The 16,210-nt window shown below is 35.0% G+C and overlaps 1 protein-coding gene across 1 annotated transcript in view; it reads left to right on the top strand.

Annotated features, from left to right (window-relative positions):
• LRBA (LPS responsive beige-like anchor protein) overlaps nucleotides 1-16,210 on the top strand; it is a 522,692-nt gene that overhangs the window by 204,239 nt on the left and 302,243 nt on the right. The window contains exon 37 of the mRNA XM_037058420.1: nucleotides 12,463-12,629. Within this exon, the coding sequence (XP_036914315.1) occupies nucleotides 12,463-12,629 (167 nt within the window). The remainder of the gene's footprint in view (nucleotides 1-12,462; nucleotides 12,630-16,210) is intronic.

Raw genomic sequence — 16,210 nt, forward strand, 5'->3', positions numbered from 1 at the left:
AGGAAGACCACTTTTACACGAGCTAATGTTTCTGCCTTTGTTTGAAAATCACAAGTGGTGCTTCTCTAGCTTCAGGTAACAGAGCTAGTATGATTTTGGGCACTCCAAGATGGGAAGCAAGAAAAAAGTGAAGGAAGTATAACATAGGTAAAAATCTAACTCCTGCCTGTGGGCACTGCTGATCAAATTATTTCCAAACTGAAAAATATTTTTTCTGTATTATCTTCTCAGTATAGTCTAGTAATATAAAATATATGCTTGATAGGAGACTGGACCTCTTAATACTATTAAAAATCTTTTCCAAGAAAAGGCCTGAATATATCCCTCATAGGTTTCAGTTTATGATATGTCATAGTTGACCACATCATGTTACTATAAAAATTGTCTTTTCTTAATGAACTCTAAAATATAGATAAGAAAGGAAACTTAAAATCTTCATAGTGTATTTCATACAGTACTTATTTAGTCACTTAGAATTTGTTTCTGTTGTGGTTTATTAGTACAGTTCTAAATATAAGATCAAGTATTTTATCACAGAGAGCAAGATGGCAGTACTTCAGTTGGTAAAAATAGTTTCCTTCTATATACCTGTTGGACTAGTGCGGCTTAAGTGTGGTCAGTTGACCAAGCTGCTTGTTACTAGTCCACAAAGAGATTGCCTGCAGATTGAATATGTATTTAGAATCTTCCATAGCTTGAATGTCTGACATTGTCAGATTATTTCAAAAGCATCAGTTTTAACTGTATTTTAAAAAGCAAAATATAGAACTCATTCTTTATTACAGATAGTTTGGGAAGCGGTACCTAAAAGCCAGCCGATCCTCAGATGTTTTATTTTGAAGTGGTCTGATAGTGTATTTAAATAACAAAGAAGTTCCAGCAATGTGACAGTATTCAGCTAAGCAATATAAATAGTCAACTTGATGTTAAGTGATTTATGTAACCCTTTGAAGGATAATTTTTAATGGAGGAAATGGTTAACAATATATTAGGCACCCAAAGAAAATACAAAGAAGCACATATCAGGATATTTAACAAGAAAAGGCTTTGGTAATTACATGTCTTATTCTGTTACTCTCATCTTTGCTTTATAAAGGGTATTTATTTAAGCTTGTTCTTTTAGCTTTCATTTTTCCCTTTTTATTATGCTGTTTTTATGTTTTTTTCATCTTAAATGGGCTGTTTGTTCTTGGTTGTTTGTTACTTAGTTTTTAATTCCTCTGTGTAACTTTCCCTGATTCTACACAGTTCTTTTTCACTTCTCCCAAATACACAATCTATGTCTCTTTTGGCAGTATCTCATATTATAATTATTTTTATTCCTCTGTCTCAGCTAAGCCTGCAGTAGATGGGCGGTGTCACTGCTACGCGCCTGGTGACGTTTCAGCTGTTCCATGTCTGTTCTTTTCTGATATTCCTGAAAAGCATTCCACATTGTGTCCTTTTTTATATGAGGACACCGAGGTGCAGGAGTTTTAAATAACATGCACAAGTATGAATGTGTCAGAGCCAGGGTTTAAAACTCTGGTTGTCTGTTTCTAGAGTATTCTTTACCACAGTGTGCACTATGGTTTTCTAAGAATGAAGTAATCGCTTTTTTGTTTTTGTTTTCTTGTTGTTGTCGAACTACTTTTATTTGAAATTTAGGCATAAGACTTAACTTATTTGTAAATACTGTTTATATTTAGTTGTACGAGCCTTAAACGAGGAAGAGACCCTAGTTTTGTATGCTTAAGAAAATCTATTGGTTAAGTGGATCTGTTGAGTTAAAAGATGATAGGTTTTGCTTAAGATCATCCAGCTCTTGTGGGGATTACAAAAAGTGAGGCTTAAGAAATGAAAGCTTCTTGATTTCTCTGTCTCTCTGTGTCTCTCTGGGAATATTTACTATACATTATGGTAAATTAAGCTATATTACTGTCCTATATTATGATTTTTTAAAAAATATAATTATTTGAGTTTAACCCTACCCGTTGTTTTAAGTTTCAGGCTAATTTTACTGACCACAGATACTAAGCATATTTTACTTTATTTACCAGACCGATATATGATATATGCAGGCATCGTTGAGGAAATCAGCTTTTGGTATTTACCTAAGACATTCTTGTTGTTTTTGTTAGTAAGTAAGTCCAAAGAACGATGAAAAACAGAATACTCTCTGCAGGTTTGACACACAGGCAGAAACTGCAGTCTTCTTAGTGTTGTCTCACTTTTTTCAAATGTCATCTAAAAGCATTTTAAAATAAGTTTTTTTAATTATTAAAAGCCTAAGGTAAAAAATTAGAACCTATGTTATTTTTCAAATTATTTAAAAATATTGTTTGAAGACTGCAGTTTGTAGAGATAAGAACCCAGCACACTGCATCCAGTCCATTAGAACAATAAGAAATGGAAGAGATAGTGTTTTGATGAGTGTTCTGCCTGTTTTAACCTTGAATGCTATTATCGGGTGGGATGATGCTATAGCTGTTTCATTGGCTTAGGCTTTTTCATGCTGAGAGAAATCGATACTTTGAGTCGTTGGATGACAGAAGAATCACTTCAGAATTAAAGGTGGCTGTCACACATTGTCAGTGGTTGACTTTCGTTAGCTATTGAGGTTTTTAAGCTTTCATTTTTCTATGTCTGTTTTTCAGGAGCCTTTGTAAGATTTCTGTGGATAGCTTTTTTCTTTTTCCCCATTCAATTTTAAATCCGAGTTAAAGGGATTAAGTGCAGAGACCTCCAAAAGTGAAATATTGAAAAGTTGCTTAATTTTTTGCCCCTTAGGTGATTTCCCTTTCAAATGGTTTCTAATTAGACAAGTATTATAGCGTGACTTGGGGACACATTGGGAGGTGAGGTAGTACACACTTAAGTGTCATAAAGTATGTTTAGTTAATTAAAAATATATTATTTAGCCATGGAAAAGAGGGCAGGACTCTGTGCCCTGATACGGAGCACTGTGTGGTGTGATTCTACGTACTGTACGCGGGAGCTGCGTTGCTGCGCTTCGCTGTTAACAGTGATCCCCACCCTCACCCCCGCTCCTTAGAAAACTATTGGCCTAACAAAGAGAGGTGGGAGAGAGAACCTTCTTTTATTTTACATAAGTATTTACTTTATGATTTGTTTTTAAAAACATGTATTTTAAAAAAAAATTGAAAATACAAACAGTATAATTGCTTTGTTCAATTATATGTTACTAAATTAGAAGGGCCTATATTGTATTTTTAAAGATTTTAGCTTTGAAATGTTTAACTGAAATTCATTTTTATTTCACAACAATATGCAAACTTAATGAAAATTTGCTTAATAATCTGTTTCTCAAAAAACAGACTGAACCTTAATTCTAGAAACACTGAGTATTTAACATGATTAATGGACCCTCTGTTGATATGTAAAGAAAATGCTTGTCAGAAGCCCTCTACGTATTTCTAATCAAAACCCAGTTTTGCTTCATTAAGCTAAATAGTGTTATACTGTTCTGATTTTATGGAATGACTTGTTTTTAAACATTTAAGTTTTCTTTAGCATTGTAATTTTTTAAAACCAAATTTTAAAATTACAAATGTAATCATAAATTGTGTTTTAACTTGGTATTTTTAGTTCAACATTATGTTTGTGAAATTTATTCAGTTTGTTAAATTTTTCTATTTTATTTTGAGTGCTATTTGTTAGTTTTCTATTCCACAAGTAGACTATTTGTTGTTCATAATCTCTTCCGTTGATTGGCAGTTAGGTTGTTTTCAGTTTGTAACCGTTAGGAATAATGCCGTTTTCACCATTTTCAAGTCAGTCAGGTGGACATGCTCATGCATTTCAGTGGGGTGGAAAGACTTAACATAAAATATTTGTGTTTTATTTATCATAGGTATTGCCATGCGGTTTTGCAAGTATGTGTAACTTGTGACATCAGTATATCACTGTTCCCAGTAATTCGCATTCTCATCAACAACTGAATAGTGATTTTTATTTTAGCATTCTGTTAGTTGTGTAGTGTTACTTTATTGTGTTTTTATTTTGGATTTTATTACCTGTGAACCTGTACATCTTTTCTCGTGTTTGTTATATGTTATCTGTTTTTCACTTTTGTGAAGTACTTGTCTCTTATCCACTGTTTTATTGCTTATCTCTCCTCTATCGATTTGAGGCAGGTATTTACCTGTGTGGTATATGAGCTTGTTTTTGCACATGAGTATTTTAATTACTTTCTTCCCTGTCAATGCCTATTGAATTTCTAAAAACTTACTAAATAAACTTTATTGAAGTATAGTTTATGTGTAATGAGATACACCCAATTAAATATACAGTTTGATGAGTTTCAATAAGTGTGCATACCTGTGTAAGAGTTATAATCAAGATATAGACAGTTTCTGTCATTTTAGAGAATTCCCTTGTGGTTCATTGTGGCCAGTTTCTCAATACGTACATACACCCGACCTTAGGCAATTAATCCTCTGGTTTCTGTTATAGGTAGTTTTGTATAATATATAATTTCATACAAATGGAATTCTGTAATAGGTACTCTAATGTTTCGATTTTTTTGATTAGTATAAATTTTTAATATCTGCATTGGTGTGTGTGACTCATTTGTTACTTTTTATTGCAGAGTCTTAACTTTGTTCATCCACTCATCTGTAGGTGGAGATTGGGTCATTTCCATTGTTTGGCTCTATGACTAAAAGAACTATGGTCATTTCATATAATACAGTTTTGTGTAAATATGTTCATTTTTAGGAAATATCTAGGAGTGGAATTGCTAGGTGCTATTGTAAATACACATTTAAGCTTACAAGGAACTGCCAAATAATTTTCTAAAGTAGCTATAGATTCTGTACTCCAACCAGCTAAGTACGTGTGACAGTTCCATTCTTGCCAATACTTGGTATTGTCAGTCTTTTTAATTAGTCTTTTGGTGGGTATATAGTGACAGCATTTTGTGATTTTAATCTCAGTTTTTCTCTTGTGTGCTTACTAGTCATTTGTATATCCTTTGTGAAGTGTCTGTTCAAATATTTTGCCCATTATTTTAAATTGGTTGGTTTGTCTTACTGAGTTATAAGTGTTCCTTATATATTCTGTAAGGAAACTGTCAATTATATGTGTGGTGATATTTTTTTCTCTTCATTTGTGGCTTACCTTTTTATTTTCTAAATGATAACTTTTAAAGAGTAGATTTTGTAAATTTTGATTATGTTCCTTTTTTTCAAATTTTTAATGGTTATGATTTTCTTTTTTTTTTTATACTCACCTGAGGACCAATTTTAGAAAGAAGGGAAGGGAGGGAGAAATAGAGGTAGAGAAACATTGATCAGTTGCCTCTTGTGTGCTCCCCAGCCAGGGCGAACCTGCAACCTAGGCCTGTGCCCTGATTGGTGATTGAACCCCTGACCTTTTAATGTATGGGATGATGCTCCAACTAACTGAGCCACCTGGTCAGGGCTGGTTTTCTTTTATGGTTCCTTTTAGGAATTCTCTGCTTACCCCAAGGTCATCTGATTTTTTTCTGTGTTTTTCCCTAAGTGTCATGGTTTCAACTTTTATGTCTAAGCCTTTGATTCATTTTGAATGAAAACAGTTCATATACAGCAAAAGGCAAGTGTCTTTGTTGTTTCTGTTCCTGTGGGTAGTGATGTTTTGGCACCATTTGTTGAAAAGATATTCTTTCTTCATTTAATAACCTAAAAATTCTCTTGATTTTTAATTGTATAGTGTGATTCAAACAGTATAAACGCCTACAAGGTTTTTTAAAAAATTAATATTCTCTTTTGTTCATAGACATTTTATAATCAGCTTGTCAATCTCCATAAAAAAGCCTGCTAACATTTTAATTATTTTTGTGTTAAATTAGAAAATCACTTTGAAGAAAGTAGATACTTTAACAATATTGAGTGTCAAAGTCTATAAATTTCTTCACTTATTTAGTCTTTAATTTCTTTTAGCAATGTTTTATACTTTTCACTATATATATATTTTATATATTATTAAGTATTTAATTTTTATAATGCACATGTAAATAATATTTCTTTATCTTAATTTTCTGGTTAGCTATTTCCAGTATAAAGAAACATAGATTAATTTTTAGTAATTTTTTATATTTAAGAAACTTATCAAACTCATAAAATTCAGTAGGTTTTTCCCCTAGAAGTCTTAAAGTTATTATGTCCATGAACATGACTACAAACGAAGACTGAGTTATTCCTTCCTTTTCCACCTGTCTTTTTGTTTCTTCTTGCTGTCTCATTACGCTGGTTAGGATGATGGTTTGTGGTATTGAATGGAATTCATAAGGGAGCACATACTTATTTTCTCCTGACTTTTAGTTGAATGATTTTCAGAGATGCCCTTCCTAAAGTTTAGGAAATCTCTTTCAATTCCTAGTTTGTAGAGTGGGTTTTACCCCTTCACTGTGAAAAAGTTTTGAATGTTATAAAATTCTTTTTAAAAATCTATTTGAGGTGACGATATATTTTCTCCATTTTTTATTACATGGTAAATTGTGTTGGCTGATACTCAAACAGTAAATTAACCTCGCATTCCATGGGAAAACTTCATTTCTCATGATGTACAACCTATTTTTGTACAGTTGAATGTGAGTATTTTCTTAAGAAGTTTTGTGTTTAGTTACACAAAATATTTTGGTTTTTAGTTTTCTATTCCTGGAATGTAGCATTAGTTGCAGTGTATTTCATGGCCTCTATTATCTGAATGAGTTGAAGATTTGTATTATTTCCTCCTTAAATATTTAATATTTCCTAATATAAGACTATAAATTTTCCTTTAAATGCTGCTTTAGCTTAATTTCCACAAGTATTTCTAATTTTATTTATGATCCTTCACCCATATTAATTTCAATACAAATTATTTAATTTCCAAATATTTTTGAACTTTTCAGATATGATTTTTCACATTAAATATTTAGATGAAGAATTGAGAAAACTTCTAGATTTATATATCTTTGTGTAACTTCATTTTCTCTAGTAGTCTGTCCTTCAGATTACCATCTTACCTTTTAAGTAAGCCCCTTTAATCTTGTTTCACATGCAACAGCTATGGGAGAAATGTATCCCTTGGCCTTAGAAAATGTCTTGAGGATGATTGAGGAGTGTATCTGGCATATAGGATGCATAGGTAAGCATGTTGAAGGGTAGGCTACACATTAATGAATTGTAGAAGACACAAATTCTAGCCAGTAAAATTTAGTCTTAATTGTTAAATATTTTAGACAGTCTTGTACTTTTTAAAAAGAACTGGGTATATAAATGTAAATATATTTGTGCTTATGCCAAAATAAACTCTTCTAGAAGTGATTCTGGGACTGTCTATAAGAGGACAGTTAATTTGCAGGAGAGGGCTATTAAAGGTTATTTGAAGAGCTGTGTTTTGAACTAAGATCTGTGTAAGGGCAGTGGTAAGAGTGGTGTAGAGGTTTTGCTAAAATTGAATCATGATGTATGAAGTGAGGGAAATTGGAAGTCACTGATAGTAGCAGTAAGAAGCTTGCCCTTTGAAGTGTAATAGCATATTTGGGGCAAAGATGGTGGCTTCGGTTTTGTACATATTTAATGCTAGGGATTTTTTGGATCATTAGAGATTATCCTACAGATAGACCTGTGGGAACAGTTTAGGAAAACAACCAGGTCTGATACGAAAATTTTGAGAGCTAGCTTCAAATTGATAATAGTAGATGATATGTAAAAGGCGAAAGATTCATATGATCTGAAGAGAAACTAGAGTATGGGAATAGATGATTTTGCCAAGATAAATTTCACAAAGCTGTGCCCAGATAAAACCCAGCTGTCTTCAGCAAGACCAAAACCAAAGGCAGTGTCCAGAATTTCTGCTCCATCTTAAAAGTCCCATCCTTTGGATCCCAAGGTGGCTGCCATGTGGTCATCCAGGTAGTTTAGCTTGCTCTCAGCTTCTGTCCTGCTTCAGGTTGCCACTAGAGGCAGCCTGTGGAGCTGGCACCAGCATTGGCCTTGTGGTTTCTGGGGTCCCATGGTCCCATGCTGCTGACTGGCATGCATGCACAGGCACCAGTAGATGCTCCCCCCCGGTGAGAGAGAGAGACTCCCTCCTGGAGGCCATGGGCCATGGGCCGGCTCAGGTTATTTGGAGAGGACAGGCCAGTACACCTTCCTAGTGCAGGTCCGGAGCAGCAGCTGCAGGCAAAGAGAGATATTTTTTTGTTCCCTGTGTTTATATTAGTTTCGGGTATGGGACTGACTGGTGCTTTCTCAGAATTACCAGCTAACTTCCTAGGCTTTTGTGTGCTTTGGGTAGGTCCACGTCCCCTCCAATCCCTTTTTCCGTCAGGCTAGACTGACAGACCTCTTTGGTCCAGCACCTTTCCATACTACCATTGTAACTTATGTTATGCCTCTACCTGCCTTTCCCTACCTCCATCTGGTACCGGAAGCAGGTAGGAGGGCTTTTTAGCTCTTATCCAACAATATTGCAGGGGTTGCCTATGCTCAGTGTAAGAACATCCTTCTGCTGCCATCTTGCCTGGGGTGGGGTGCATGCGCTCAGTTACCTGGGCAACGTCGCAGACCCAGGGGAGTGCTGCATTCCTCAACTCCCTTGCCATGGCCTTGGGCAGTCCATGAAGGTATTGGCTGACTACATGCCACACCCTCAGTGCCCTTTCCTTGGGGTCTTGACAAACTGTCTGTCAAGATCATGATCACTAAAAAGGATGATTAGAGGTGACAGGAGGAACCTAGAACAATCTGCTTGATTTTTTAAAAAATTCTTACATGAGGACATGTTTTCATTGCATTGTAGAGGAAGAGAGAGGAAGAAAGAGAGAGAAACATTGATCGATGCATAAGAGAAGCATTGATCAGTGCCTCCCATATGTGCCTGTACTGGGGATTGTGTGCGTCTGTACTGGGGACTGAACCTAGGAGTGTGCCCTGACCAAGAATTGAAGCAACCGCCCTTTAGTTATAGGGTGACACTCCAACCAATGAGCCACACTGGCCTGGTGAGGAATCTGCTTAATTTTAATTTCATGTTTCTTTAAGAATGCAAAGGACAAATAGTCAAGTTAGGTAGTACCATAGCATGTGGAAGGGAAGACAAAGTGTGATATTGCTTTATTTCTTTATTTACATTTAAAGAACTCGAATAGTCACTTGAGTTATAAATTGCCAGTCTAAATTGTTTCTCCTTTTGATTATTTCCTTATATTTTGCCTACAAGTAAGGGAATTTCTTTTAAGTAGGTATATTGATATTATCTTTATTTATTAATGCTTTGGTAATAAACCTTAGATTTCTTTAGCAATAATCAAATACATTTTAGTTGTTAGTTCCCAAGATGCGTGCTTCATTTCTTTTTAGATCCAGATCATTTTTTGGTCATTCTTGTGATGTCAAATTATCTAGTTTGTGTTGTTGAAAACAGGAAAACGGAAAAGTTGGTACGCAGTAAAGTAATGAAAGTACTAGACCTGACCCTCGACATTGTTAATAGATGGCACATTTTGGTAGGTTTTCTTGGAATACCTGTATTCGACCTTCAAACATAAGCACGCAAACATACACAAATACATAACCCACCAATAAGTAACATGTGTTTGATCTCAGATATTCCTGATCTGTGATAGATGTAGAATGATACATCACACGTAGAATATATCACTGGTTTTTAATAAGAACATGTTCAAAAAACATTTTAAAGATATTTTTAAAATAGATAAGAGTTCATTATATCTTTACAAAACATTCCTGTTTGTTTTCCTTTTATCATGTTTTAAGGTCAGATGTGACTGTACTATTCCACAATGAGACAGAGATTGATAATAGGAAAAGAATAGCACTTTAATGTGATTTATATCTATAGATTTTATGTCAGATATGAAAAGTTGCCGTTTAAATTACGAAGGAGAACCCATTAAAGAACACTTGAAACCGTTTTACTATGTAGCTCACCTTGGACTCTTTTTAGGATTATGCCTTTGCAAATAAACTTGAAGAACTTACTAATGTTTATGAGAGGTAACCTGAAAAAGTCAAATTATTTTTAATATAGTAGGCTATTAAATGATGCATTTTTGTAGTTCTGGTACTTTTCAATGTGAACATGTATGGTATTTCAGGGGAGTATAGAAGGCAGTAATTTTCTAATTTCTACCAATAGTGTAATTTTCTCTTATGATGTTATACGAGGGCAGGTGACGGGTGCAGCAGGGAGTGGTGTAGGTACAAGAATCCTGCGGATGTGCGCCGTCGTGTCCTGTTTGTTTCAGTATATGGTTGGATTGGATATGATGCCGCCTCTAAAGTGCTGCCTTGTTCCTGACTAAGTCTCTGAAAATACTGCATAACAGTCGACATTTTGTTCCATGTAGTAATTCACTGGTTATCTTCACTTAAACTACTCTTCCTTTAAGTGTTTGTTAATCATTTTCTTTTATTTGCTCAAATTAAAAGCTAAACTGCCTTGTGTTTATTTGGTCAGTCTTTTAATATAGCATGTGGCAATTGCTCTTAAATTCTTATAAATTAATCTAGTTTCCAGCATGATTAATTTTATCCACATGATGGTTTAGTCAAAGTACCAGTTTTCCTTTAATAGTGTTTTTAAAAACTATGCTGTCAGACATTGCCCAAAATCTTCTAATTGTTCAATTTTTAGAGCCATTATAATCCTTCCATTTTTCAGATGAGGATAGTTGGGCAAACAAGCTAAAGTGAGTTAGATGCCCAGGTCTGATGGGAGACGTTACCAACAGTGATACTTGAATCTGATTTCCATTTTGCCGCCCAGTCTTCATGTTCATTCACATAGACAGGGTTGGGCAAAAGTAGGTTTACAGTTTATGTGAGTTTATTCTTACAATTTATTAATTATTATATTTATATTATTTCCATATGAATAACTGAAAACCTATGTCTGCCCACCCTTACATATTATATAAAGGGGGGACCCCAAAAAACTCAGAATTCATTTGTAAAAAGTTTTGCATTTATTCTTATGTGTTTAAACTTGTCACCTTCAAAGTACTCTCCATTTAATACAATAAACCCATTGAGATGTTTCTCTGCTACTCAAAACAGCTTTGAGCTTATCAATTTTGATGCTGTTTAGTGTTTGTGTTTTTTTTTATTTGTTTCACTCTTCCACATCTGCAAAACGTTTCCCTTTGAGGACTTTTTTTGTTCAGAGAAAGATAAAAAGGTCGCTGGGGGTAAGATCTGGTGCATAGGGAGGGTGGGGCATGGGAGTCACACCATTTTTGGTCAAAAACTGCTGAACACTCAGGGTGGTGTGGGCAGGTGTGCTTGAAATCACCCATCATGAAATGTTCAAACACATTGAAGGAGTCTTTAAAAAAATTGACTGAAGCTGAACACAGCCTCTCGCAACAAGGTCAGCTTGTCCACTGATACAGATGGGTTCCTAGAACCACTCACCTAGAAGGGGAAGCCTGTATTGTAAGGGGCCTGCCCTCCAGAAGATAATTCTGGTGTTTTGGGGGGTCCCCCTTTGTACATTTTTCTGTATATATTACTTTGATTCTTAGTGGCAGTATTTAATACTCATTATGCATTTCAGAGTTTCTTCTATTTTTTCCCTTTTATCCTCACTCGAGGACATACTAATTGGTTTTAGAGGGGAACGGAGATGGAGAGAGAGGGAGGAAAACATGATATGAGAGAAACATCGATTGGTTGCCTCTTGTACGGATCCCTGTTTGTCCTGATTGGGGACTGAACCTGCATGCTGAGCTTGTACCTGATCTGTAATTGAACCTATGACCTTTTGGTTACAGGAGGACACTTCAGTCATCTGAGCCACACCAGCCAGGGCTCTTTTTTTTTTGTATTTTGTACTTGGGTCAAATGGTACTGCTTCTCCCCTCAAGTTGACCCATGTTTTCCTGCCATGCCTTTGCCTCAAGGTTCTCTTAACTTGCATCCAAAAATCATTTGTCTTCTCAAAATCTTCCATTGTTTGTCTTCTTTGTAATGTTTTATATCATCCTCTTACTATTTTTTGTTAAACCTTCCCATTAAAAATCATCTTTAGCTTCAGTGATTTAATGTCAGTGATGTGTACTTCTATTACCACTTCCCTCAGTGGAGATGCAACACCCTTTCTGCCACCTGTAATGTGGCCCTGTGCATCTTCCCTGATTAGCTTCTCCTGATGATTCAGTTCTCTGCTTGAATATTACACACTTCTGAGTGTATTTTATAAACGGAGAGAAGTAAATTATTAGAATATTAGTGTACTGATAGTATGTCACTAAATCTCAGTTAATTGAGTTAATGAAGAATATAAAAGAAGATGTTGGGTGGAGGTGGGCAAAGGGGAAAAGTGGGAGCAACTGAAACAGTGTAAACAGTAAGAAATAAAGAAAAATGTGTGATTGGTTCAAATGATATTAGAAATTATTTCATGATGCGTTTTGAAGTGTTTTTCCCATATTTTATGGGATTAATAGGTGTTTTTTCTCTATTCTAGTCACTCTGTGCCCAGTATTCTGCAGACAAGCGAGAAGATGAGAAGATGTGTGATCATTTGGTAAGAGCAGCTAAACACCGAGACCACGTGACAGCAACTCAACTAACCCAGAGAATAATCGACATTCTCACAGACAAGCACGGGGCCTGGGGAAATTCTGCAGTCAGGTAAAGCAAGACCTTTAGAAAATGGGCACTGGTACCCTACAAAGGACTGGATTTAGATAAATGGCTTTGGGTATGATTAAGGCCAGATGAAGAACAGAGTAATTTAATTTTGTATTTCATCATTTATGAATTGGAAGCAAAGGGCAGGGAGAAAACCAGTTTGAGTACAGTTACAGTATGGGTGTAGATACTTCATTTCTCTCAACTACTTCTAAAAATATTTACTCATATATTTATTCATTTTCAAGTGAACTTTTAGGGAAGTAATTAATGCAAGTGATTTTATTAGGTACAGGTATATTTGAATTTATATAAATATAATATATTGTTTTAAGATTAAGAAACTACCATATTTTGCCATGTGTAATGCACACTTTTTTGCCCAAACTTTTGAGGGGAAACTGAGGATGCACATTATCCATGGGTATAATGATTACATCCTGTGGATATAATAATTGGCATAACAATCCATGTGTGATGCACACGGAAACATGGATGTGCGTTGTACACAGGGGCACATTATGCACAGCAAAACACGGGGCATTTCGTAGTTATACTTTTGAACTTTTAACACATAATTTTGAAAACGTAAGTGTTGTTTCTTGAATTGCATTGCAAATTTTAAGAGTAGGGTGATAAAAATGGTTAAGTGCCCTCTTTAACATTTTATACACTTTATCTACCTTCTTGTAAGATTAACAGATTGAATGTGCTAATTTTGATTCTGATCTCTAGATACAAAAAAATTACCTTCTAGGACTAAGGAGCTTAGATTATAGAATTTAATCTCACTTGAATATTTTACGCTATAAATCTTCAAAATATGCTTTGACTTATTTATGTTAGTGAATAAAGTTCTATAATTTGTCATTAGAGATACTTTCAATTCCTCATTTCTGTGTAACATTTGCTGGAAGACAGCAAAAAGTGGAAATAATTGCTTGTATATTATATGTGGATGTAATTGGTTTCCACTTGTATTTTAAGCAACCAAAGTGTCTAGCAGACATCTAAGTCTAGCTTTAGAAATTTTCCAGTGAATAGAAAATAATTTAAATTTCTTAAAAGCCGAACTTTAAACTATTTGAGTTGAAAGCTACTTTTTATGGGTTTTTAAAAGTTAAATGTATTGGGGTGACCCTGGTTAATAGCATTATGTAAGTTTCAGGTATGTCATTCTGTGTAGTACACCATCTGTGTATTTCACTGTGTGCTCACCCCCCAAATTCCAGTCTCCTCCCAGCCACTTACACTTGACCCTCTTCACCCTTTTTGTCCCTCTGCACAGATTCCCCTCTGGTAACAGCTATAACGTTGTCTGTGTCTATGAATTTGTTTTGTTTTATCTCACACACACACGTGGCTGCAGTCCTATGATTTTTGTTTGCTTTTGGTTGACTTCACTTAGCACGATACTCTCAAAGTTCATCCATGTTGTCATAAAGTGACAATATTTCATCCTTTTTCATGGCTGAGTGATATCTCAGTGTTGGGTAGTACCTCATCATCTTTACTCAGTCCTCAATTAGAGGACATATGTAGGTTGTCTCACGTTTTGTCTATTGTGAATGGTGCTGCAGTGAACATAGGGGGTGTTTTTGTTTTTATTACAAATGTATAACACAAAATGTATAATACATATAGCTCATGGTGCTTATTATGAAGAATACTTAAGTAAAATGAATTACGTTTCTGGCCGTATCATTNTCATCCTTTTTCATGGCTGAGTGATATCTCAGTGTTGGGTAGTACCTCATCATCTTTACTCAGTCCTCAATTAGAGGACATATGTAGGTTGTCTCACGTTTTGTCTATTGTGAATGGTGCTGCAGTGAACATAGGGGGTGTTTTTGTTTTTATTACAAATGTATAACACAAAATGTAGAACACATATAGCTCATGGTGCTTATTATGAAGAATACTTAAGTAAAATGAATTACGTTTCTGGCCGTATCATTTTTGGTGTTTAGAAGAATGAGTGCACCTCAGGGACTTTAGGGCGAAGACACTGAATGAATGAAGGCAGGAACCGAATGTGTTACTGGGTCAGAGTTCTCTGGTGCCTTATGGTGCAACATCTGAAAACCTTTGGGTTTGTGTCTGGGGCCGGGGTGTTGTGTTCAGAATTTTAGAATTCCCAAATACTGTAATGTTTAGATTTGGTGCACTCATTTTGACGTCAGGCACGGACTAAATTAGGATGTTCCTTTCACACACAGTGTCAAGCACTTACTGGGAACTCTGTATATTTGTTGACATTTTAAAACGTATTTTTAACCTAAAATTAGTTTTACAATCTAAAAATAAAAACCCATAGGAAACTTATGCCAAGCATGTCATTGCTGTGACATCAAAATTCTTGCTTGTGATAGCTGCACCTTTGTATAGCACAAATATACCTGTGCTACGCAATGGAAGTGTTGTTTTTCTGAAATGGTTTTGGTGTAATGACGAATCTTGGAGAACTAAATGGGCTGTGAAGTGTTTAGATGTAGAAATAATTAGTGTTTCTGTAATAGAGTTGTTCACAGGCATCAGCTCTATTATTCCATACGATTGAGGTAAATTCTGAAATTTAATGGTTCCAAAAATCCACAAAACAAAACGTATTTTACTTCTTTCTCCCAAATTAAAATAGCTGTCAAACTGATACATTTAAGTGTGTGCATCTTCAATTAAGAGTAACAACAAAGGGTGTCTCATTGAAAGGAAAAGAATATTAGTGAATTGATATTTTTTCCTTTATAAATCTCATTACTTAGATTTTATTAGAAAGAATGTTGTACTGAAGCTCATTGCCTCCATGCAGGTATGTTCTTTTGTCATTATATATAGTTCTGAGTGACATTCAACTGTTACTTACTTTAGGACTCCTGGTTGCTTCCTAATGCCTTTAATACAATTACCTTAAAATCATCCTTTTCAGTATTAATTCCAATTAAAGCAAATTTGCAGACCGTAGTGGTCCTTTTTGGGTAGCTGTGTAAGAAAATGCGGTTGATAGAATGTGTGCCGGCTCACCGTTCTTTGACAGCGGTCCACTCTTCTCTGATATCCCTTGTATGAGGTTTGCATAATCAGCCTGTAAATTATGGACATGGCTGTAATAAATGAGACTAACACAGTGTACTTTGTTCTTCACTTAGCATAATTCTAGAAAACATAAATGGCATTAGAGAGAAATCAGAGTAATACTGTAGCCGTAATGCATTTAACTATCCTAAGCCTGTTAAAAGAAATATGCACAATGAGCAAAATTCTAGTAAAGAGGATTAAATTATTTAAGTATAATTTCTTTGTGTTTTATCTGAAGAATTATAGTAACATTTTGTCGTATACATTCAATCATATTAGAATATTTAGAAATTCTATTTATGGCATTTTTTATTTTGAGCCTCCTTTGGAATCCACATAATTTGCTTGTAGCCATGGCTATGTAGGCCTAATACTTTCCCATTAATGTCATTTATTTTGTTTCACTATTGATGGCTTTTCTAATGCCACACGATCAGTGGGCTGCAATGCTGGCAGCTGGCCTGGGATCGGCAGTGGTTTTAATAAATCACAATCAGACCCATGCC

The sequence above is a fragment of the Sturnira hondurensis genome, unplaced genomic scaffold (genome assembly GCF_014824575.4).
Source record: "Sturnira hondurensis isolate 20B ecotype Veracruz unplaced genomic scaffold, ASM1482457v3 Scaffold0010128, whole genome shotgun sequence".
Classification (NCBI taxonomy): domain Eukaryota; kingdom Metazoa; phylum Chordata; class Mammalia; order Chiroptera; family Phyllostomidae; genus Sturnira; species Sturnira hondurensis.